The 24,570-nt window shown below is 52.2% G+C and overlaps 1 protein-coding gene across 3 annotated transcripts in view; it reads right to left on the bottom strand.

Annotated features, from left to right (window-relative positions):
* The window catches only part of ECE1 (endothelin converting enzyme 1), a 115,530-nt gene that overhangs the window by 37,779 nt on the left and 53,181 nt on the right, over positions 1-24,570 (bottom strand). The window contains exons 1-4 of one of the 3 annotated variants that reach the window (XM_025448246.3): positions 23,603-23,728; positions 22,574-22,660; positions 14,561-14,702; positions 8,771-8,983 (exon numbers count right to left, since the gene is read on the bottom strand). In XM_025448246.3, coding sequence (XP_025304031.3) covers positions 8,771-8,983; positions 14,561-14,702; positions 22,574-22,660; positions 23,603-23,719 — 559 coding nt within the window. In that variant the 5' untranslated portion in view covers positions 23,720-23,728. Of the gene's footprint in view, positions 1-8,770; positions 8,984-14,560; positions 14,703-22,573; positions 22,768-23,602; positions 23,729-24,570 lie in introns of those variants that run through there. The other 2 variants (XM_025448247.3, XM_025448245.3) reach the window with 2 other exon arrangements.

Genomic DNA, 24,570 nt, shown 5'->3' with positions numbered 1-24,570 from the left:
CTAGGAATAAATTTTTTAAAAAGATTTTATTTAGGGCAGCCCCGGTGGCGCAGTGGTTTAGTGCTGCCTACAGCCCGGGGTATGATCCTGGGCACCTGGGATCGAGTCCCATGTTGGGCTCCCTGGGTGGAGCCTGCTTCTCCCTCTCCCTGTGTCTCTGCCTCTCTCTCTCTGTGTCTCTCATGAATAAATAAATAAAATCTTAAAAAAAAAGATTTTATTTATTTATTAGAGAGAGAGAGAAAGCACAAGCAGGGGGAGTGGTAGGCAGAGGAAGAAGGAAAAGCAGGCTTCCTGCTGAGCAGGGAGCTTGAGGCAGGGTTCGATCCCAGGACCCTGGCTGGGATCATGACCTGAGCCAAAGGCAGACACGTAACCGACTGAGCCACTCAGGCACCCCTACCTAGGAATAAATTTAACCAAGGAGGTGAAAGACCTCTATATTGAAAACAACAAGAGATTAGTGAAAGAAACTGAAGAAGACACATAAATGGAAACATATTCTGTGCTCACAGATTGTCAGAACTAATGCAGTTAAAATGTCCATACTACCTGAGCAATGGACAAATTCACTGCAATCCTTACCAAAATTCCAATGGCATTTTTTACAATTAGAATAAACAATACTAAAATCTGTGTGAAACCATAAGAGACCCTGAATAGCCACAGCAATCTTTTTTTAAAAGATTTTATTTACTTATTTGAGAGACAGACAGAGACAGAGAGACAGAGAGAGAGCATGAGCTGGGAGAAGGGGAGAGAGACAAGCAGACTCTCCACTGGGTGTAGAACCAAACTCAGGGCTCAAACTGGGGCTTGATCCCAGGACTCTGAGATCATAACCTGAGCCAAAGTCAGGCACTTAGCCAACTGAGCCACCCAGGTGCCTCTAGGCATAACAATCTTAAGAAAGAAGAACAAAGCTGGAGGCGTCACACTCCCTGACTTCAAGCTATATTACAAGCTTGGTAACTAAGACATTATGGTATTGGCATAAGAAGAGACACAGAGATCAATGGAATAGGATAGAAAGAAATTAATTCATGCATGCATTGTCAATTAATTTATGACACAGGAGCCAAGAATATGTGCTGGGGAAAGCATAGTCTCTTCAATAAGCAGTGTTGGGAAAACTGGACAGCCACACACAAAAGAATGAAACTGGACAGCTGTTTCATGCCATGCACAAAAATGAACCCAAACTGTATTAAAGACTCAAGCATCAAACCTCACACCATAAAACTCCTAGAAGAAAACGTGGATGGTGAGCTCCTTGACATAAGTCTTATGGATGACTTTTTGAATCTGACACCAAAAGCAAAAACAAGAGAAGCAAAAATAAACAAGTGGGACTATATCAAACTAAAAAGCCTCTGCACAACAAAGGAAACCACCAACAAAATGAAAAGACAACCTACTGAGTAGGAGAAAATATTTACAAATCATATGTCTGATAAGGTGCTAGTATCCAAAATATATAAAGAACTCATCTGGCTCAACAGCCAAAAAAAAAAAAATCTAACTAGAAGCTGGGCAGACGATCTGAATAGACATTTTTCCAAAGAAGACATATAGATGGCCAACAGGTACATGAAAAGATGCTCTGGGGACGTCTGGGTGACTCAGCGGTTGAACGCCTGCCTTCGGCCCAGGGCATGATCCTGGAGTCCCAGGATCGAGTTCCATATCGGGACCCCTGCATGGAGCCTGCTTCTCCCTCTGCCTAGGTCTCTGCCTCTCTCTCTCTGTCTCTCTCATGAATAAATAAAGTCTTTAAAAAAAAAAGAAAGAAAAGATGCTCTGTATCATTAGTCATCAGGAAGTGCAAACCACAACCACAGTGGGATATCACCTCACACCTGTTAGAGTGGCTTCTATCAAAAAGACAAGAAACAAATGTTGGCGAGGATGCAGAGAAAAAGACACCCTTGTGCAGTGTTGGTGGGAAGGTAAATTGAGCAGCCACTATGGAAAACAGTATGCAGGCTCCTCAAAAAATTAAAAATAGAACTATCCTATGATCCTGTAATTCCACTTCTGGGTATTTACCCAAAGAAAACAAAAACACTAACTCAAAAACATCTCTGCACCCTCGTGTTTGCTGCAGCAGTATTTACAATAGCCAAGATACTGAAACCAGCTAAGTGCCCACTGGCGGATGAATGGATAAAGAAAATGTGGCCTGTGTACACACACACATGCACACACACACACACACACACACAAACATTATTTGTCCATAAAAAAGAATGAAATCTTGCCATTTGTGACAAAATGGAAGAACGTTGAGGATATATCGCTAAGTAAAGTTAGGGAAAGACAAAGACAAATACTGTATGATCTCTCTTATTTGTGGAATTAAAAAAATATATATATATAACAAAAACCAAGCTTATAGAGAACAGATTAGTGGTTGCCAGAGTTGGTGGGTAGGGGGTGTTTACTGTCTGTCTCCCCTGCTGGAATGTAAGCTCCGTAGAGAAAAGCTGTCTTATTCCTCACGCAACCCCAGCACCGAGTGATGTCTGGCACATAGCTAGTGTACAATACATAATTGTTGAACGAAGGAATGAATGACGGAATGTTCTGGGACCTCCCTGGAAGAAAGATACCAATCACATCAGCCTGAGGGAGGAGGCTCGGTTTCAAAGTGAAATCAGCCACATACAGTTTTCTCATAAGGAAATCCCTGGTCTCCTTAGAGACTCCCCTGCTTGCGCTTACTTCCCAGAAGAAGGTTCCACGGGAGCAGGCTAGGTGCCATCAGCAGCGCAGCATCCAGGACTGAGCCGGGGGCTGAGTTTTGAGTCTGGTGCCTCCAGGGTATGAAAATAATCTGGCAGCCCAGGGCCAGATAGCAGGGCTCCTGATTGCTGGGTACTTCCTTCGAGGGACCCCGAGTTCCAGAAACTTCCTCAGTCACTTCCCCAAAGTCCCAAAGAGGAAAGACAGCATACTATCTAATCGGCCCCCTTCTTCCTCTGGGAGTTTTCATTGGAACACCCTCTTGCACACCACTCCCTGGGAGGAAATGAAATCCCCAGCAGCTGGGGGGGCTGCGGGGATGGGGTTCCTGGGAATCCTGCGCTCCCTGTGCTGCGGCAGCACATCTGGCCAAGAGCATGGAGGACTCCACCTCAGGGCAAGACTAGCACTCATTTTAGAGAACACCATAGACTGGGTTCAGGCAGTCACAGGCCCTAGGAGCCCCATCCTGTGAGGGTAAGTGGGAGAGCTGATACACAAGGCATCTTTTTCTGTAGAACAAAAATAATGATAAGGACCATCACCACAACGGGTGCCTACTGCAGGCCCAGCCCTGGCTGAGCTCTTCTCGTTGCCACACCAACAGCCCGAGGTGATACTATCACCCCATTTCACAGGGAAAGAAAATGAGGCCCGGTGAGAAGAGGAACTTATCTAGGGAGGCAAAGCCACGTGCTGGAATTTGAACCCCAGCATTCTTAGACCTCCTCGAGAAAACGAACTGCTTCCTCTGTGTGTGGGTGTGGCTCTGTGCGCATCTTGTCCTTACAGTTTCCACCAGGGAGTGCTACTAGGGCTATCGTGCCCAAATTATAGGCAAGAGGTTGAGTGACACGCATCCAAGGTCACACTCGTGAGCAGCTGAGGCTAGGACAGGGGCCTGAACGTTCTCTGTGCTCCTTTCCTTTCTGGCAGGTTGGCTCAGAAAATGAGAGGTCCAGCCACCCCAGAGAAGCCCTGGATGCCCACTCCCTTTCCCCCAACGTGAAAGATGGGCACATTAGTGCAAACACGGCACCAAATGGGAAGCAGGTCAGACACAGATCCTGTCCAAAGGGTTTCCCATGTGCACGGGGAGTTGAAATGAAGCTAGACAGCAACTACTGGAAAAACAAATCAAAATAAAAGTACGAGCGAGTCACAGGGCGACATGATTAATTGCCAAGTCACTGACATGGACAAATGTAATGTTGATGGAATGATTCAGTCTCCATTTCTCAGGCAGACTGGCGCTGGGGTAAAAGGAAAGGAGACCACGAATTCCTTATGGAATCCGTGATGTTCAAATGGTTATAAAAACCAGGCACTAATTTTGCATGCATTAATCTTTTTTTAAATTTTTTTTTAATTTTATTTATGATAGTAACAGAGAGAGAGAGAGAGAGAGAGAGAGAGAGGCAGAGACACAGGCAGAGGGAGAAGCAGGCTCCATGCACCGGGAGCCTGACGTGGGATTCGATCCCGGGTCTCCAGGATCGCGCCCTGGGCCAAAGGCAGGCGCCAAACCGCTGCGCCACCCAGGGATCCCGCATTAATCTTGTAATAGAAAACACAGTATATATGACAGGCACATAAACATAATAGTAGCTCAAGCCCAGGGCAGCCCTTTGGTAACCCCAGAGGGCATCGTGGAGGAAGCAGGTTTGAGAAAAGAAAGTCCACCCCACAGGACTGGAAGAGGTGAGGCAGGTAGTGTAGAGGGCAGAACAGTCTGTGCTAAGGGCAAGAGCTGGAAAGCCTGAGAGAAGGCCCAGCCTAGGGGTGAGAGATCCAGGGGATCCTTGCCCTGAATGAAGTGAGGCCACGCTCTTGTCTCCCCAAAGTCCATGAGGACAGCCCAAGCTGGCAACCCCGGTGGGTGGCAGAGTGTCTACTGGGTGACATATCTCTCTGTCTCACACAGCTGAGGCCATGCCTCCCAGCCAGTGGGCTGCAAGGATGTGTCCAGTGGCACCGCAGAGTTCAATCCACCAGCTTCTGATCCACCCGGATTTCCTCTGAGGGGACCCTGTGAATTCACTGTTCAGAGAAAGGACTGGCTCGTCCAAGGTCACGCGGCCAGTGGATGGTAACAGCTGTTCCACCTGCCCAGCTGACACGGTCCTCATCAGCACTCGGAACATTCCTTCTCCTTCCGGAGAAGCCCACCCCAGGCCAGCCTGGACAGCCTGGCAGCCCCCTGCACACTACAACCCTACGAGCTCCAGCTCCCTCCCAAGACCTGCTGGCTGACCCCTTGTCTTGGCGAAGCCGAGACCGGCCTGGCCTTGAGCCCAGGAATGCACTGGCCTGTGTTCCTGCATTTTTTTATCACCCACTCACCTGCCTCCTGCCCCTTCAAGGGTTTCCAGGTGTCAAAGTCCCAGGTATCAAGGCCCACAGGTGAGGGGCCATTTCCAGACTAGTTCCCAGAAGCGAGTGTGGCATGGAGGGGACTCCAGGATATGCCTTCTGGGGAAGCTCCTGGTCAGTATGACCTGGGGCTGACCTCACCTACTATGTTCATCAGGCCCCAGCCAGATCCCATCTAGACCGGAGAGCTTCATCAAGCAGCTACTGGGGAAGGAGGTTGGTGAATCGTGCTTCTGGGCCACCCTTCTGGGCCTCTGCATGGTGAATGTGACTCAGGGGAGTCGGTAGAAAAAGAGGGCAGGTTTGAGGTTCCACAGCTTTGGGGCTAAATTTAGCTAAATCCCATCACTGCCTAGATATTTGTGAACCTCATCTATACAATGGGGATATACATCCATGGCTTAAATAAAATAATACAAGAGCCTAGTATGGTCGTGGATATGCCCTGCACCTCCTTCCCTGGTTACTAGGTCCACATCAACACCTCTATGAGAAGTAAGATTAGCAATACGTAGGTTTTCTTCGACCACCCCACTAAGCCTGAGGTCATCCACATCAATGCTCTTAATTCCCACCTTACAGACGAAGAGCCGAGTAGTCTGGGTAGCCTCTCTGGGGTCACACAGCTTATCAGGGAGAGGTCTGGGCCTCTGGGCTCACTCAGTACAACGAGAAGGGTGGCTCTGCTTTGCTGAGCACTTACTAGGTGCCAGGCTCTGTGCTAAGCCTGCTGACCTAGCACATACAAATCAGCACTCGTGGCAACCTTGCATTAGATGGTATTATTAGGCCCCATTTTATAGATAATGAAATTAAGCTGGAGAGGAGCCAGGTCACTTGTCCAAGGCTACATGAATGATAAGCTAGCATGTCAGGGCTGCCTGACTTCAATACCCTGCAGTCTGGCCTCCTGATCCCACAAGACCCTGGTCCCAGGGGCAAGGGCTTGAACGCATGGTTCTGGCTGTTCTGTGCCCAGCTCAGGACAGCTCCCCACCTTCACCCTGACTCTCAGGGATGGGATGGATGGAAGGCCAGAGCTCAGGACTGGAGCCCACTCCTCCTGGGCCCTGCCAGCTGGAGGGAGGGCCACGGGATGGACTCAGTCCTGGCAAAGACCCAAGGTCCTTCTGATAAGGACTGGCAGGAGCAGGACCTGCAGGCATCACACACAAGGCCCAGGCCTGGGCCTAACTGGAGAGTTTGAGGGCCTGTCTGTGTGCTAACTGCTCCCCAGGGCTGGGGCCCCTCTCCATTCAGGACTGGTAGTATACCCTCAACAAAGTCACTTAACTTCTCTGAGCCTGTTTCCTTATCTACAACATGGGACCAATGGTTCCTAAGTCCCCGGGAGGTTGTGAGGATGAAGAAGGCAGCGGATATAAAGAGCCTGGTACACAGCATGGCAAGTAGCAGACACTCAACAAACATCAGTTTCTTCCCCTCTTTCCTTCAGATCCCCAAAGGTCCATGCTGCCAGCAGGATGGGAGGGGAGCCATACTTGCCCCTTCTGTCTGAAGGAGGTGGTTGAGACAGAGGAAAGGACACAGGGCCCGAAGTCAAGTAGGTCTCAGCTGTGCCACCTGCTAGCCTGTCTTGAGGATGGCTTTGGACCTCAATTTTCTTATCTCTCAAATGGGATGAATGATACCTTCCTTTCGCCTACCCTACAGGATCAAATAGGATGACATCTACAAAAAGAGCTCTGTAAACTGTGAAGTGCTGTGCAAAGGTCAAGGGGGAATAATAGCCATAACACTTGTGTACATAGCAGCCAGCAGCGCACACCCGGCATGAGGTCACACAGCTTGTCAACACACCTTAAATACCTTTTTTCCCATTTTATTTTCATCACCTGAAGGAGGCCCGGTTCCCATTCTACTGATGAGAGAAGACATCCTGAGGGGTCATGTCATTGACCCGAGACCACTCAGGAAGTGGCAAAGGCAGGGTTTGAACCCAGGTCCGGGTGACCGAAGGAGAGGCTCTAGCCCACCTTGTTATCCTACTTGGACTACCCTCCTGCTTTAGTTGTTGGTCCCTTAGGTGATAGAGGAGGGACATCCCTGAGTTCTAGTCTGGCTGCCACAGATATATCTGCCTGTTAAGCTTCTTGTTCTGAAATGGAAGGCTGTGTCCCCTTTCAAAGGCACCTGGATAGCATAATGCAAGCAGGGGCTCTGCTGTTCTGGACTTACAGAGTTCCTTCAGCCTCCGTGTACCATGGGGCTCTGATCCTCAGGGAGACAAGCCCACGGACGGGCTGCTGGGAGCTTCAGAGGAGGCTACTGGGGGCTGCTGGGGGTTGCTAGCGGGGGGGCAGTGTTGTGACTTCTGTGAAACACGACCCCAATGGGCAGGTGTTAGTTCAACAAACATTAAGTGGGGGTAACCCTGCAAATAAGACAGACATGGGGCTCTAATCTAAGGATGAAACCACCAACACCAAGGTCAAATAGAGGTGCCGAAGGCCTAACCAGGTGCAAAGAGGAGAACTTTAGTTCGATGGCTTATGATGCAAGTCTAATCACTGTGAGGCCACGAGGCCAAGTGATGTTCCTGCCTGTAATGGACAACTCTCACATAAACTGTTGTGTTAACTTCATCCACTCTCAACCTTAAAATCTGATCAAGTGTGCTCAGCCTTGATTCCCTTGGCTCACAACTTTCTTTTTTTAAAAGATTTTATTTATTTATTTGACAGAGGGGGAGAGAGAGAGAGAGAGTGCCCAGAAGCAGGGGGAGCAGCAGAGGGAGAGGGAAAAGCAGACTCCCCGCTGAGCAGGGAGCCCAATGTTGGGCTTGATCTCAGGATCCTGGGATCCTAGGATCATCACCTGAATGGAAGGCAAATGCTTAACCAACTGAGCCACTCAGGTGCCCGGGCTCACAGCTTTCAAAGCTCATCGCCAAAGCCAGTCAAAACAAAGCCACAGCTTGAAGCCACAAAAGGACCACAGCTACCAGCCACACGTACCATGAGAACCCTTTACACATGTGCTCTATAGATCTCAAAACTCTGAGGTTTGGGTATTACTAGTCCCATTAAAAAAAATGTTTAATTGACATATATTTGATGCACCACATTATATTAGCTTCAAGCGTACAACACCGTGATTCGACAGATCTATACACTGTGCTATGCTCACCACAAGTGCGCCTACCGCCTGTCACCACCCAACACTATTACAACACCACTAACTATACTCCCTGTGCTGTTCCTTCCTCCCCGTGTATTAGTCTCATTTTTTAAAAAGATTTTATTTATTTATTCATAGACACAGGGAGAGAGGCAGAGACACAGGCAGAGGGAGAGGGAGAAGCAGGCTCCATGCAGGGAGCTGGATGTGGGACTCGATCCCGGGTCTCCAGGATCACATCCCAGGCTGCAGGCGGCACCAAACGGCTGCGTCACTGGGGCTGCCCTAGTCTCATTTTTATAGATAAAGAAACTGAGGCTCAGATACAAGTGACTTACTCAGGGCCACACAACAGCTGACAGAGCAGCCATTCTAACTGGGCTTCACTTACTCCAAAGCCTCTGGTCTGCCCATTGCATCAAGCTCTTCCTTTAACCAGGCCTGGCCAGGTAAGTCCAGCTGGCCGCTCTCCTCTGCAGCCCATTTGCTGGTCTCCCTGCTGGGTACTTACCAAGGAGGTGTTTGATGATGGCCTGGTTGTGCTCCCAGAGGTTGCTGAAAGTCCCCCAGCGTGAGTGGCCATCAGGTACGGGGTTGGCTTTGATCCAGCCTCCACAGGCATAGGTGAAGAAGTCCTGGCAGGGGTCCACCGTGGGGTCCATGGAACTCAAGATGGAGCTGGTCACTGAGATGCAGGCTTCACTTAGGCACACTGCGGGGGTTCCTGGCAGGGGTCAAGGACAAAAGGCCAGTGATGGGCAGGGAGAAGAAGGCCGTGGGAATACAGCGCAGGTGGCCTGGGGTGCCATGCCTCTACCCCAGCCCTGACCACACAGAACTGGATGGTTGCGAGACTTCTACGGAGAAATGATTTCAGTAGATTTACAATTTCTTGGCTTGTAAAATAAGACTTCTGTTTAGCTGCCTAAAATGCTTTCTGTGGCTTGAAAAGCACCAAGAACCAAGGTGTTTCTCTGAACATTAATATTCACAAATATTCATTGATTTTTTTTAATTCCCTGATGCTCAACAAATTGATTCATTTGTTCATGTGTTCATTCATTCAACAAAATAATTACTATCTTCTAGGTTCTTCACTGAGTGCTGATTGTGTGTGTGTGTATGTGGGGGGGGTGAGGAATATAAAAGTCATAATCCTTTCCTTCAAGAGCTAATAATTTCACTGGGGATACAGATATTTTATTTTAAAAAGGTTAAAAAAGAGGAGGAGAAATGGTGGTCATTCTACAAACATAAACTGAGTATATTTAATCCACGACAAATGGGTGATGCAGACAATTTGGTGCCAGGACTTAGGGCGAAGGACAGCCTATTAGGTACAGAAGAGATTGAAAAATCATTTCTGCTGAGAATAAGGCAGGAGAGTTATCTCACTGACTCTGAAAGAAATGAAGACGAAACAAACCAAAGTGGCCATTTTGCTCAAGGCTGTTTTTATATACGAGGAAACTGAGGCACAGAGAAACTAAGTAGCTTGTTCAATGGCCAGTGGGGTAGGAGCCCCATCCTTCCTCCACTCTGTCTCCCATGGCCTGGAGGGGTGTTATCCCAGTGATGCCAGGTGGGTCCAGGGCAGCCCCACCGGTCAGGCGCCTCCCTAAGGAGGGATGGTAGTCAGTGCAGGTGGACAGTGGGGAGGGCTGCCACATACTACGAGTGTCCCCCACGAATCCGCTTCCTCTGAGCCAGTTCTCATAGGATCTAGGGCAGAGCGGGGGAGGGCTCCTCAAACACCACTGACAAGAGGGGCCAACCTCTGCCTCAGTGTTGGTCAGTGGGCTCCAGCAAAGAAACCAAACTGGGCGGCCTTGGCAGTGGCCCAGCCCAAGGTGGCAGGAGATCCAGCCTTTGTGACTAAGGATGCAGGCCCAGCTGGATCCTCAGCTGACACAGGCTATGCTGGCTACTAGATATACATTTGTGATCTCATTCAGGCCTCACTGCAGACATCAGAGACAGGTGTGATGCCCTAGTTAAAGGTGGGGAGACTGAGGCTCTGTGTGCATGAACGGGGCTCGGCCACATGGCTGCGAGGGAAGCTGAGCCAGCTCTGGCCTGCTACGGCAACTCCAAGGCCGGGTTCCCTCTATTTATTCTCACTGAGTCTTTGCTGGACACATCAGGGGCGGGTGTGGCCCTTCTGGCAAGTTCAGCATCCCTACTGCACAGAGAGGAGTGTGGCAGGGCAGGGGCCAGAGGCTCTTAGACCCGGGTTCAAATCCCAGCTTTCTTTCTTTTTTTTTTTTTTATGATAGTCAGAGAGAGAGAGAGAGAGAGAGGCAGAGACACAGGCAGAGGGAGAAGCAGGCTCCATGCACCGGGAGCCCGACGTGGGATTCGATCCCGGGTCTCCAGGATCGCGCCCTGGGCCAAAGGCAGGCGCCAAACCGCTGCGCCACCCAGGGATCCCCAAATCCCAGCTTTCTGATTCTGGCTGTGGGCCTTGGGCAGCTGACCTCAAGCCTGGGCTTCTCAATCTAGAGGCGAGGAAGCATGGTGGGCCTAATTTCACAGTGATGATGGATGCCCTCGTGGCTGGGCCTGACGTCCCCAGGCCAACCTTCAGAAAGCAGGAAAGGATGCATGGTTAACACAGCACAGCGGGGCTGGGGTGGCCTGTGGGCTTTTTAACATCTGATGACAGGCACAAAGTCTGGCACGCTGATGAAAGGCTCAGAGGAGCCATGTGGCGCCAAAAAATCAAGGTAACTTTATTCTGAGGGGATCGCTTGTTTGGAGCGGACTTTACAACAATCACAAATACTGAGCTGGCAGGCATGAAAGAGAGAAAAGCACTAGCAGGGATATGGTGCCCCTGAAGCTCTCTAGAGGAGACCGTCTCAAGCCGAGCTGCACGGCCCACTCCTCACCTGTGGAATGTACTGGAATCTATGGCGGCAGGTGTGTGTGTGTGTGTGTGTGTGTGTGTGTGTGTGTGGCTTGGGTGGGGGGAGAGAATTTCTGTGCCCTTTAAAAAAGTCTATTCACTATTATGATAGAACTTCATATTTGGGAAGGGAAAAGAATACCTATTGTTTTTACACAACATACTGCAGGAAATTGGGCTTGACGAAACCTTGGCTGCTGGGAATGCCCCAAAGAAAGACTGCAAGAGGGTGATCCTCAGGGAACAAGACATGTCAGTGTCGGTGTGCCGGTGTGTGTGCGTGTGTGTGAGAGGGGGAGAGAGGGAGGGATTATGGTTGATAGATTTTTGAGGTTATCAAAAGGGGACTTGGGTTTATTTATTTATTTTAAGGATTTTTATTTATTTATTCATAGAGATACAGAGAGAGAGAGAGAGGCAGAGGGCGAAGCAGGCTCCATGCAGGGAGCCCGACGCGGGACGCGGGACTCGATCCCGGGCTGCCAGGATCACACCCCAGGCTGCAGGCGGCGCTAAACCGCTGCGCCACAGGGGCTGCCCAGGGACTTGGGTTTAAAAACAGAACAAGAGGGGATCCCTGGGTGGCGCAGCGGTTTGGCGCCTGCCTTTGGCCCAGGGCGTGATCCTGGAGACCCAGGATCGAATCCCATGTCGGGCTCCCGGTGCATGGGGCCTGCTTCTCCCTCTGCCTGTGTCTCTGCCTCTCTCTCTCTCTCTGTGACTATCATAAATAAATAAAAAAATTAAAAAAAAAATGAATTAAAAAAAAAAAAAAAAAAAACAGAACAAGAAGCCAGTTTCCAGGAGTTCTGCTGAGGGCCTGATGGAGGCCTACTAAGTGGTTCTCTTAGAGGTCTGCCCAGCTCCCCTCTGTGGGCCTCATCTGTACATGCCATAAGCACATTTCTGTGTCCTGCCTCACTGAGCCGTAGGATGGGGCCCATCCGGTCCTGTCACCAGGGGTCTGAGGCTGGCTCTCTGTCTGGCTTAGACACAAAGCCTCCACTTCGCTAGGCAAGGCCCGGAGGTGGTGCTTCAATAATAACTGGTTGTTTAACTGCTTAGTGGTTTGTAGATCCTTTACCAGCTATTCCCACCCAGCAAGGGCTTAACAAGTATTTGATCAATTAATTGTTTCCAGGCCCTCCTCATCTAACATCAAGGTCAGTGGTTTCAAAACTCAGCCCAGGCTCAGACTCCTTGGGGAAACCTCCCCAGACCCTCGTTGCTCGCTGGGCTCCGTGCTAGCTGCCTGGATGTGTGCTCTATGAGGACAGACCGGGCTGTGTCATGGCTGGCTCCCTGTCTCCCTCCAGGCTGGAACGGGAGCTCGAGGGCAGGACCAGCACCTTACTTGCATTTCCATTTCCTCTGCCCAGCACTGTCCTTGGCACCTAGCAGCTGTCCAATATGTGTTTGCAGAACAAATGAGAGAGTGAATGAAATGAGCCTCGTCCAGCACTTGGTCACCACCTGCAGAGGCAGAAAGTATTTCTTCCTTTAAGGATGTGCATGGCCAGCCAAGAGGAAGGAACAGCCCCAGATCTAGTTCAGACACTTGTCTGGACAGTACTGGGCCTCAACACTGAGTAAGACACTTAAGAATATTTTCTGAGATAATCTGTGTTTTACTGCCGCTGTTTGTAAAGGACCTGCAAGTTTCTGGAGAGGGGGTGCAGTGGGAAAGCAGATAAATACATGTTTAAGGGCCGAGACATGACTTTGAGACGGGTCTTTCAGAATCATCGGAGAATGTGCTTTGACCAGCCTGATGTTTGCTCAGGTGTGGCCAATGGCAGCACTGCTGGCAGTCATGAGGTAACTGGCAATTTCTGGGGTGGCCACTGCTTTCCCAGGCCTAGGCAGCCAATGAAGACACATGGTTGGCTCAGGGCTCAGCAGATCCCTGGCTCAGAGTCACCCAGTGGGGAACGGTCCTCTCATCCCAGTCTAGGCTGAGGAAACCCCTCTTGCACCCCAGAGGGGGCTGAGATAGAGGCCGAAGCAAGACTGCTCCCTGTCGGCCCACCTGTGGGCCCGAGCACTAGGATCCAGCCCTCGGGAGCTCCCTTCTAGTTTGTGGGATCTCCTGTGGCAGTCTCAGGGCAACACTGGCTGCTGGGCTGCCTGACACGGGGGATGTAAGGATGACTGAGGTGAGGCCCTGCCCTCTCTCCAGGCCCTCAAACTCCTTCCCCCTCCTGGTCTAGCATGACTACCTGCAGGCCCGCAACTTTACAATGGGGAAGGCTCAGTGCAGCCTGGGGTGAATGTTCCCAGATCCTGGAATAATCTCTCTGATGGGATGAGTGGCCAGGTGACCAGGTCAGTGGGGTTGGACCCTGAGCAAAGGCCCCAGGGCTGCTCCACCAGATGGGCCACCTGCCATTGGAAAGCTAGATGTTGGGGCACAAGAATGTGAGAGATCTTGGAATTGGCTGGACTCCCCATCCTTGTTTAGCTTGGCTCTGCCCTTCCCAGTTCCACAAGTGCCTACTGAACATCAACTCTACACGAGGTACTTGGCTGCATACTCTAGCCAGACACAGAGAGCCAGCCTCAGACCCCCGGCGGCAGGACCAGATGGGTCCCATCTTACTGCTCAACGAGGCAGGACACAGAAATGTGGTTACAACGCATACAGATGCGGCCCACAGCGGCCTGCTCTTCTAGGGATCCTAACACACACCGGGGTACACCACAACTACAAAGACAGGTGGGGCCTGCCAGCCTGCGTTGAAATCCAGTTGCCCCTTCCCTTGTGCACCAGCCACGTAACCTTGAGCAAGTCACCTAGTCTCCCGGCCTCAGCTTCCTCAGATGTAAAATGGGGCCCAAAGTAACCACACTTCATAGGGTTGCTGTGAGGAGGAAATGAGATTATGTTTGTAAAGAAGAGGTGTAGTATTTGGTCCATGGAAAGTATGAAGTAAACAGAAGCTACGATTGATGGCAGACAGTGCCAGACTGTGTGTCTCATCAGCTCACGTCCTAACAATAACAGCACCCAGAGCTAATTAAAGAAGTCCTGGTAGGCACCAGATATGTGACAGACATTGTCTCTAATCCTCAGAGCCAGCCCCAAAGGGGGCACCATCTTCCCCATTCACAGTAGAGAAGACACAGGCTCTGGGAGATTAAGTGACTTGTCCAAGATCACACAGACAATACATTGCTGGGCCAGTGTTTGTTTGGACTCATGTCCAAACCCTCTACACCACCCATGCTCTCCTCCTATGGCTCTGTCCATCTCAGCACCGGGCCATCTGGACCTCGCTCTCTCCTTGGCCCGGGAGGCCAGTCCCAGCTTGATCAGGGAAGCCCCCTGGCACAGGTGGACAGAGCCGAGGGCAGGGGTGAGTCAAGCCCGCGAAGAAACCCAGAGGCACCTACTTGTCCGGTATTGAACGCCCAGCGCCGCCAAGCAGGCCACCAGTCCTGCCGCCAGAAGTGCCACCAGCACCACCAGCCGCTTCTCCACCGGGGTCCGCGCAGCCCAGCACCTCTGGCCACTCCGGGGGCTGCGGAAGTTCACCTGCAGGGAAGGAGGCAGGAGGGGCGGGGATGACGTGAGCCCAGGGCCCCCCTTCCCCAGGAGCAAGGGGCTCCGTGGCAGGCCCAGGCCCCGGGGAGCCATCAGGGCCGCCCTCCTGCCTCAGGGGTGGTCCGGTTCCCACAGATCGGTCCTAATCCAGGAAAGGAACCGCCACCCTGCTCAGCAGCTCGGATTAGCTCCTAAACACCAGACTCAAGCAGCTCAACCCAGCCGGACTTGTGTTTTTTGTGTTACCCGATATGGGTAGAAGGAAAAAAAAAGGAACAGCTTTTCCCTGTTTCTCCAGTAAGGAGTTCAAAAAAGAACAGGATGTTTGGGCTTGCAGGCATCCAGTGAGCGTCCAGCTGGGCTCTTCTCGGAGCCCCCACACCGGCGGGCCGGGATGACACAGCCACAGCTCACGCTTCCCAGGCGTGCGGACATCCTTTGCTCATTACCCCTGCCAGTCCTGAGAGGGCTGTGTTACTGGTTCTCTCTACAGATAAGGAAACGAGTTCACGGGTGAGGCCCCTGCCCCTTGTCACACAGCTAAATGGGAGAGCTGAGGTTTGAACCCAAGTCTGTCGATCCTGGAGCCCAGCAGGGGATCAGAGACTTGGGTCTGGGAGATGCCAGGGGAGATGCAGTGGAGCGAGCCCTCCATTCAGGCAGGTCCTCAAAGGGAGGAAAAATGTCCCCAGCCTACCAGTCTAGCTAAACAGGAAGGGAGGCACAATGAGAGGAAGTGGAGGGCGTGGCAGGGCCCTCCAGGCCGAGGAGGGACACACTGGCCAACGGCACTCAGAGCCCTCAGCCCAGGCCTCCACACCCGAGGCCAGCTCCGGGCTCGCCTCCATCGCAAGAGGTGCTTCCTGCAAAAGCTGGGGCCGCAGGGCAGGAGGGGTCCCCTGAAGGTGGGGCTCGGCTCAGTGACATCGCAGTCATGTCAAGGTCATGTTGGGAATGCTGAGAGGAAGGCTGACTCCCTGGTTTCAGCTGCTCACAGCCCAGCAGTCAGGGAAGGCTTCCTGGAGCTTGGGGAGGCCTGTGCTGGGTCTCGAGGCGTAAGCAGGAGCTGGCCAGGTGAACGGGGAAGGGGAGGGGAGGGGAGGTGAGGTGAGGCTAGATCCTAAGGGACCCCGTGGGGGTGTGGGCATGCAGGCGGGGTGACCCGGGGGGTCGGGCACGGGGAGCCACCAGGGGAGATGAGGAAGCTCAGCCTCTGACCAGCAAGTGCCCCCCACCCAAAGCCGAGGGGTGGCTGTCCCCGGGAGCCAGGTCACAGCCCTAAGGGAGCCTCACGCTGGCACTTGGGGATCTGAGGTCGGTCCCTTTAGGGAAGGGCACCCTGCGGCCTCGTGGTCCTCACCACGTACTTACTTTCTGGGCCGGAAATGACTGGGAACTGCCGCACCAGAGAAAGGGGAACATGAGAACGTTTTGTGGAAAAAAAAAATCATGTTCTAAAACCAACAAAAGGAACTTGGGGCCTAGTCATATTTCCGAGGAGGGCCAGGGGGCTCCGATACCTGGACAGCTGTGTCAGGTAGAAGAAAGGTTGCCACTGACCCAAACCCCTTTCCAAAGAACAGTTTAAAAAATGTGAGAAATAGGAAAAACAAACAAACAAACAAAAAGTGAGCAACGAAGCTTCTGCCCATGCTACTGTTGGGAAGTTAAAACTCTGGGCTGGGAGGTGGGGTGCAGAGTCCACCTGGGGCGGCGCGAGCATGTTCCCAGCACCGGAAGGTTTCTAAAGCGCTTCTTCCTCAGCATCCATCTCTCCCACAATTCCCCTTGGGAATTGCTATTCAGAGGCGTCCCAGAGGATGTGAGACAGGTACTGACTACATTCTTCCTGCCACCCTGCCCCTGGCCTGTCTCCCTGGCTGCCTCCTCCCAAGGGCCCTCATGTCCCCGTATCATGACCCAGCGCCGGGGGAGAGGGGGTGACAGGCAAAGAGGCAGGGAGAGGGACCTTGGTTTACGGGGTACCCTCCACCTGGTGTTGGCTCTCAGAAGCCAGGGAGCACAGCTGTCAGGCCTGGGAAGGCAGGCACACCTCACCTTTTGCATCTGCCGAGGGAGCACCACCCGGGTACAGGGAATCAGGTGAAAGGGAGGGAAAGGGGAGCGGAAGGGAGAAGATGAAAGGAACAGAGGGCAGGAAGAGGAGGCATAAAGGTAGCTAACACTCGAGTGCTTTCTATGTGCGTGGTGCTGCGTTAACTCCATCTTGTTGCTGGATGATGGTACTCTGTCTTCACGAGGTCCTGCAGAGCAGGTCCCAGTATCAGCTCCAGAAGAAACACAGGAAGTGGGGGAGGAGGGAGAACAGTGAGAAAACCCATGTCTCTCCAGAACCCACAGCCTCGGCCCAAAGGCTGTGTTGCCCCGGAGGAGCAGAAAGTCAAGTTGAGCCTCATTGTTTAGTGTCAAGCAAACAGATGGTGTTCACTGCAAAAGGGAATCAGAATTAAGTCCGAATTAAATTAGAAATTCAGTTCCTGGAAGAAATGGCAAACAGAATTTGAAAAAAGGGTTTTTAACCTTTGTAATGTTCTTTGCTCAGCTCGTAGGGACTGGCTGAGGGCCTGCTGGTATTTTGACAAGCCTCCTCTGTGAGGGCACAGGAATCCAGAGGCATCCCCCTGTGGCCGGAGAAGCCCCCCAGAGCCTCTCTGGTAGAAGCCAACCAATTTCTGGTGCAGTGGACAGGCCCAGGCCGCCAGGCATTTCTCTCTGAGCCCCGCGGTCCCTGCCCTGCCTCCTTCAGAGCATCCAGCAAGATGAGGTCACAGCAAGGGCAGGACACAAGTGGCTTCTCACTTTCCTTTTGGAAACGAGGGCATGTTGATCACCAGAGACTGGTCTACAGCGGCTCCGAGGGTGGGAGGATTAGTGGCAGGCAGCCCACTCTGCCTGTCTCAGGAGAGGTAACTGGGAGTGGCCATCAGCCAAGAAGCAGAGCTCACACTTGGGAGATGGAGCTGAGAATTACTGTAAATGCTCAGCTCACGGGTGGGCTTAATATCCCATTTATTGTCATGTGAGGCAGAGAAAGAACGAGACCAAAGGGAAAGGATGCCCTCAAAAGAGGGAGGTGGAGAGGGAACAGAGGAGGCAAGACATAGAGCCAAAGAAAGAGAGAGAAACAGAGACAGAGACAGAGAAACAGTTGAGCTGTCCAGCCTGGGGGTTCCCAGGGCTTCCAGAGCCAAGGGAACAAAGCCCTAACGAGGGATAAATATTCGGTTACAGAAGTGAGTGCTTGGCTCACCTAGGCTTACAGCAAGAACGAGTTCTGCAGGCAAGGACGGGACATGGGACACAGCTGCCTGAGGCCCAGGAGATAAGCCTGGTGGGGAGTGGGGCAAAGCTTGGTTTTCAGAGGAAGCAGGGGGCTGGGAGGAGAGGCAGAGGTTCTGGTTGAGCCACTGCCAGGTCCCCCAGCGACCTGGGCTGTGTAGAGAGGCAAACAGGAGTCAGTCTGGCCAAGGGTTTGGCAGGGAGCCCACCTCCTGCAGCCCAAGAGCCTGGCCACCCCATGAGGGCTGGCAGGGAGACCAGGCTGCTGCTTCAAGTCAGCCTCTCAGAGCAGATAGACCATGACAGCTCAGCCTAGTGCAGGACCCTGCCATCATGAAAGGGTTAGGTTGGGGGCACTTTTTCCAGGAAAAAAAAAAAAAAGATTATTTATTTGTTTATTTGAGAGGGAGAGTGTGAGAAAGAGAGACAGATCACAAACTGGTGGGGACGGGTAGAAGGAGAAGCAGATACCCCGCTGAGCTGGGAACGTGATGTGGGACTCAATCCCGGCACCCTGGCATCATGACTTGAGCCGAAGGCAGATGCTTAACTGTCTGAGCCAACCAGGTGCCCCCAGTAAAGATTTTACACAGTGGACTCCCAGCTGAGCAATACTATAATGTCTTGTCCTCACCACCTCTTCCCTGAGGCCTACCTGTCCCCTGGCCCCCAAGCCTGCCTCTCTTCCAATGACCAACAACAGCCATTAAATAGTACCTGCTGTGGGAGAGGAACTCCTTCCATCCACACAGGAACCAGTCTAGAAGTACTTTAGAAGAAGTACTTTCCAGCTCTCTTTGTTTCCCAGGAGGAACACCCAGCTGCCCATGGCATGGGAAAAAGGAGGTCAAAGATCAGCCTTGACTTTATCAAGCCCCCGTATGTGTCTCGCTGGGCCACTTCTGGACCTCAGTCTCTTATCTTTAAAATGAGGAAGCTAGATAAGGACCCAGGTCTGACCATCTCAGATTCTAGAAAAATTCAAAAGCCAGGAGTATAAGGCTCAAACAGGTGGAGTAGCCCAAACAGCCTCCTGGTGAGCACAGAGGTCTTCTTAAAGTACTAAGTGGTCACGTCCCTGAAATCACTCTTGAAGGACACCCCTGTGTGTGGCAGAGGGGGAGGGGATGAGAAAAAAACACCACTAAGATGAAATATCCCAGCTTTCCCTTCTCTTGAAGAAGCTCATTTTTACAAGCAACAGGATGAGTCTCAAAGGCTTTGGTAGCAGTCATGGCCGCCTGCTCCCCAGCTTGGGCTGCAGGTATCACCTTAGCTGATTCCCTCTGAGCCACTGAAATGGTGTGTGCTGGGGGATGTAGTGGGGGGTGGGGGGGTGCAGGCAGCTGGTGTGAGCAGAGCAGAGGCTCCGGAGCGTAAAGCGGTTATATTTAGGGCATTGCTGAGACCTCCCGCCTGGTGAGTCACAGTAATAATCCCAACAGCAACGAAATCCATTTTCTGTGCACCATGCACAATGTTTTCACTTACACGGCCTCATTTCAATCTTGGCAACAATTGTTGATTAGTAATATTATCCCCATTTAACAACAACAAAAAAAGCTGTTTACGTGATCTGCTTTCAGGTTTCACAGCCCATCAGAGGCCAGGCTGAGGCCTTGGGGTTATCTGGCTTTAAATCTGGCGGTCGGTCTGTTGTGACTAATTTTAGTGGATCACAATTAACTTGGGCCTAAATATGAGAAAAAGGAAAAGAAAAAGCCTTTAAGGTGCAGCACCCGTAGAGTGTGGCTCCAGCTAAATGTGGTACTTGCTCAGCATTATTTAATAATGAAGCTGGCAAATTTGGTGGAGAGATGGAGGTTTTCATTTACTGGTATTGGTATGATTGATTAACTTTGGAGTTCCAGAACCAGCTTCAAAATCATGAAAAATCAAGTAGCTTATTTTTATAGTTGCCTGTAAAAGAGGGAGATCTGGGGGAGGGGATTGAGGGGCCACTTTAAAAATCTTAAATTTGAAGGAGCAGTTGCATTTCTAGCATCAGCCTATAGGAAATTATCCAAATGCTAAACGATGGTTACCTACAATTTTAGTTACTGGGCCTATTGTCCAACCTTAGCATACTGAGTACATATATTTTTATATACTGGTACTGTGAAGCACTATCACTTTTTTACATTCATTTATTTAGGGAACCTCTATGGCCAACATGGGGCTCAAACTCATGACCCCAAGATCAGGAGTCACATGCTCTACTGACTGAGGCAGCCAAGCACCCCATGGCATTATAATTTTTAATGGCAGCATGTTTTGGGAATTTTTAAACAACAAGAAAAATGCTCATGAAGTGGCATTAAATGAAAAAAAGCGCAGCACAACATCATGTACTTAAGAGTGAGCTCAATTATGTTTATAAATATACATGTGCAAATGTGGAAAACCAGAAGGAGTTATCTCCAAGTGGTGGGATTACAGTTTCTTTTTAAGTCTTTTTTTTTTTATACTTGACTCTTTTTTTCCCCCCACAAATAAGCATGTAACATTTTTATACTGGGAGGAAAAACACTCCCATGAGTTAAAACAGAATTAATAGAAAACTCTGCTTCTTAATAAGGTGAACAAGTTCTAGAGTCAAAGTTCACACTTGCTTTGGGGAAGTCACGGAGGCTCAAGGGAAGTCAGATTGGGTACCCAGAGAAATGCCCCCAAGTCCTTGGGGCAACCTTTTTGGCTTTGACTGTATAAAAAGTGGACAATGTACCCAGTTTGGCAGATTGGTGTAGAAACAGCAACACTGCGCTCCAAAATACATGACAGCCCCGTGACCACCGGAACATCCCTAACCTCTCTGACACTCAGCTTCATCATCTGTAATATAGCCAAGGGGCCCTTTCCTCATGGGTCATAAAAACAATAATCCTAGCAGGCCCCATAAGAGGCACTACATTTACTTTTTCTAACTCCCATTTTAGAGATGAAAGAACTGTGCTTTTAGTGATTAACCAGCTCACCCAAGACCATGAGCAGAGTCAGAATTCACACCGGGGACCCCAGCTTCAGAGACTGGGCTGCTTCCACTCTGCTGAGAGCCCCAGGGCAGATGAACACACTTAGTGACATGAAAAAGGCTATCCCCATGTGGGTTACTGTCATGGTATGGTGATGACAACATGGCCTATTATTTTGTTGTGAATTCTGAAATGCTTTTGTGCTGATATATTTAGAACCTTCTGTGCAAGATGACACTGAAAAGATCGCTGATTAGATTCTGTTTTGATTTGCGAAGGGAAAAGTGCCTGCCACAGAAATCTAATTTCCTGCTGGATTTAGCCTCTCAAGCAGGGTCCCAGGGAAGAGGTTCTAGACAGACTGGGTCGATCTCTCACTCCCAGATTTCTAGCTCTGCGACCTAAGGCGAGTTGTATCCCCATTCAGACCCCCGGTTTCCTCATGGGAACAGTAATCCTTACAGCTCATGGGGGTGGTCCTGAAAGTTAAGGGAGATGAGATGGGTAAGGGTGCCATATCCCAGTGGGCAGACCACTTGGAGTCGTGAGTTCAGATGTCCCTGGGCCTACTTACCTAGCCCGGAGGAAGGACTCCATCAGTGCTGCTTTCCTTTACTGGTATTATTATTCCAGCTTCTAAGAGGTATGCCTGAGTAGGGTTGGGCCTGGCAGCCTGAGTTTCCACGCGCCCTAAGCTTATCCTCTGGGTGAGTTGTGATGTGGTGTCAGTTCACCGGGTGGCCCCAACACGTTCCCCAACGCCTCCCTTGGTCATCTTGGCAGAAGTCCTCCTGGACTGAGATGTCCTGCTCCTCTCTCTGTGCTGGTTTCTCAGGAGCCAGCTCAAGGGCCCCCCTGGGGTCCCTGACACTTCCAACTCCATCCCCCCCACCTGCCTGGGTGCAAACCCCAGCAGGGCTGAGGTCCCGTTCAATACTGTCCCAGCTCAGCCCCGCAGGGAGAGAAGAGCAGGAAGCAGCTGTGCTCACTGCTCTGCCACAAGGTAGGGAGGCGGTGGCATGTGTGAGTCCCACCCGGAGACAGACCCTGGGGAGGGGAGGAATTGGGTTTCATGAATAGGCTGCAGAGGGCCAGGGAAAAGGGTGGGGGGTGCAGAAGATGGCAGGAAATTCAGGTACTGGGGGCAAAGGGAAGAATGGGGTCACGCCCACCAGAGCGGGTAACCAACCATCCTGGTTTGCTCAGAACTGAGGTTTCCCGGGACACAGAGTTTTCCACGCTAAAACGGGGACAGTTTTAAACTCTGCCATTATTGGACTGTGTGACCCTGGGCAAGTCCCCCAGCACTCAGGGGCTGCCTTGCATGGGAAAGGTAATCGGTCCGGTTTGGTTCTGTAGGGCGCTTCAGCTCTGCCAAGGGGCTCTAGTCCCATTAGCAGGTGGCAGGGGATTGGGGGACAGCCAGGGCTGGGGAGGGCCCCGGGGGGAGGGAGCCCGGCACCTCGGAGGTGCTAGGGCCCCACGGAGCCCAGAGCGGGGCGGCAGGGTGGGGTCCTCCCCGGATGGGGGAGGGATGAGGGGGATGGGGGGATGGGGGCGCCCAGCGCGCATGCCCGGGCCGGGTCCTACCTGCAGGCCGTTGGGGTACACCTCGCCCTCCGACAGCGAGTCCACCAGGTCCTCCTCGTCCAGCGTGGCCCGCTTGTAGGTCGACATCTGCAGAGCCAAGTGCAGCACGGACTCCCTCAGCGCCTCCATGGCTCCCGCGCGAATGGGGAGAAGGGGGAAGCGGCCCCGGCGCCGCCGCGCGCCCCGCCCCGGCCGGGACACCGAGACCGGCCCAGGACCGGCCCGCGGCGGGAGGGGGGCCGCCTCCCTCCGCCCCCTCCCCCGCATCCCTTATGCAACGCGACGCCCCAGCCCCAGCCGCAGCCGCAGCCGCAGCCCCAGCCCGAGCCGCAGCCCCAGCCCCAGCCCCAGCCCCAGCCCCAGCCCCCGCCGGCGGCCACCGCTCCGCATGCTGCGCCCCGACGCCGGGCCGCGGCCACCAAGGCCACCGCGACGGGCGGGCCGGGGCGGGCCCACGACGCGCCACCTCGGGCGGGGCCTGATGGGCCGCGGGGAGGCCCGGGACCGGGAGGGTGGAGCCCCCCCCCCCCCGCCCGCCCCCCGCGCAGCCCCTCCTCCCGGGAAGCCCGAGTCTCCCATCAGGGAGAGCTGCCAGATAGCGGGGGTGGGGATTAGGCTCCTGCCCCTAATTTGGACCACACCTGTCAAGAGAGAGGTCCCCCTCCCCCCCCCTCCAGGGGTCCTTAGGTGCCTCAAGTAAGTCTCCCCATCCGCGCTAGAAAGATTGCGGTGGGGGGAGGTGGGATTAAAAAAAAAAAAAAAAGAGCAGGTGTCTCCTGTCTCATTTTCCCCTTCCTCTTAGCCTTCCTCTTTAAGGCAGAGCATTTCAGAAGATTCCGGAGGCTCAGGGCTAGTCAAACACCAGGAAGGTGACCCATCCCTCCACCTTCAGTCTCAAGGGGCAAGGGGGTCAAGCAGGTGCCCTCTCCCCAGCAGCTGGGATCCGGGCTGGAAAAGCAGGCCGCAGGCCATCTCAGATGTGGGGCGCTCAGGTGGGGACTCCAGGTACCCAGCGCTCTGCCTCCCCACCTCCGAGAAGTCTAACGCGGAAGTTTCCCAGAGGACCCGCCACTTCCAGTGGGATCTGGAATCCCCTGCGTTTATACAATTTGCAGCTTCCTGCAGCGCACGTCTGTTCATTCCCATATTTGGTTCCCACGGCCACACACATGTGTGCAGGAACTGGCTCAGAGGGGTGAGGTGGCTGCCTGGGGTCACAGCGACAGCTCCTGGCGGCCTCCTGCTTCTGCTCTGGCCCTCTCAGCGCCCAGACCGAACCTTTAAAAGGAAATTCTGATCTTGCTATTCTCTTGCTTGAAACTCTGCAAGGACAGTCCCTTTACCCGTCCACCCATGGCTCCTGCCCACCCCTGACCCTCATCTCATGCTGCTCCCCACCCCATTCACTCAGGCCCCAACTTCTCTGGCCTTCACTCAGTTCCTCAGATTCTCAAGTTTCTCCCCTCCCTCAAGATCTTTACAGCTGCTATCCCCTCTATCTGGAACATTCTTTCCTCATCTCTACTCCTCCCGTGGCCAGTTCCGGCTTCAGAACTCAGCTTAAATCACCACGTCCTCCAGTGTCCCGACTGCTTTAAGTAGCCCCTCAAAGTCTCTGTTATACACTCCATTTTTCCTCTTATGGTATTTTTTTTTTTTAAAGATTTCACTTATCTATTTGACAGAGAGAGAGAGAGAAAGAGCGTGCACAAGCAGGGGGAGCAGCAGGCAGAGGGAGAAGAAGAACCAGATGCTCCACTGAGCAAGGAGCCCAACATGGGGCTTTATCCTAGGACCCCGGGACCATGATCTGAGCCAAAGGTGGACACTTAATTGACTGAGCCACCCAGGCGCCCCTCCCTTCATGGTACTGCAGTTTGTTGTTATTTTGTTTATGTTGATCCCTTCCCCCACCCCACAAGCATTATGAGCTTTACCAGGGCTGGGACCCTGTCTGCACAGAGAATCTCCATCATCTCGCATGCTGTAGGTGCTCA

This window comes from Canis lupus, chromosome 2 (assembly GCF_003254725.2).
Source record: "Canis lupus dingo isolate Sandy chromosome 2, ASM325472v2, whole genome shotgun sequence".
NCBI classification, from domain to species: Eukaryota; Metazoa; Chordata; class Mammalia; order Carnivora; family Canidae; genus Canis; species Canis lupus.
The sequence above is the reverse complement of the archived record's forward strand: the minus strand, read 5'-3'. Positions and strand labels throughout refer to the sequence as shown.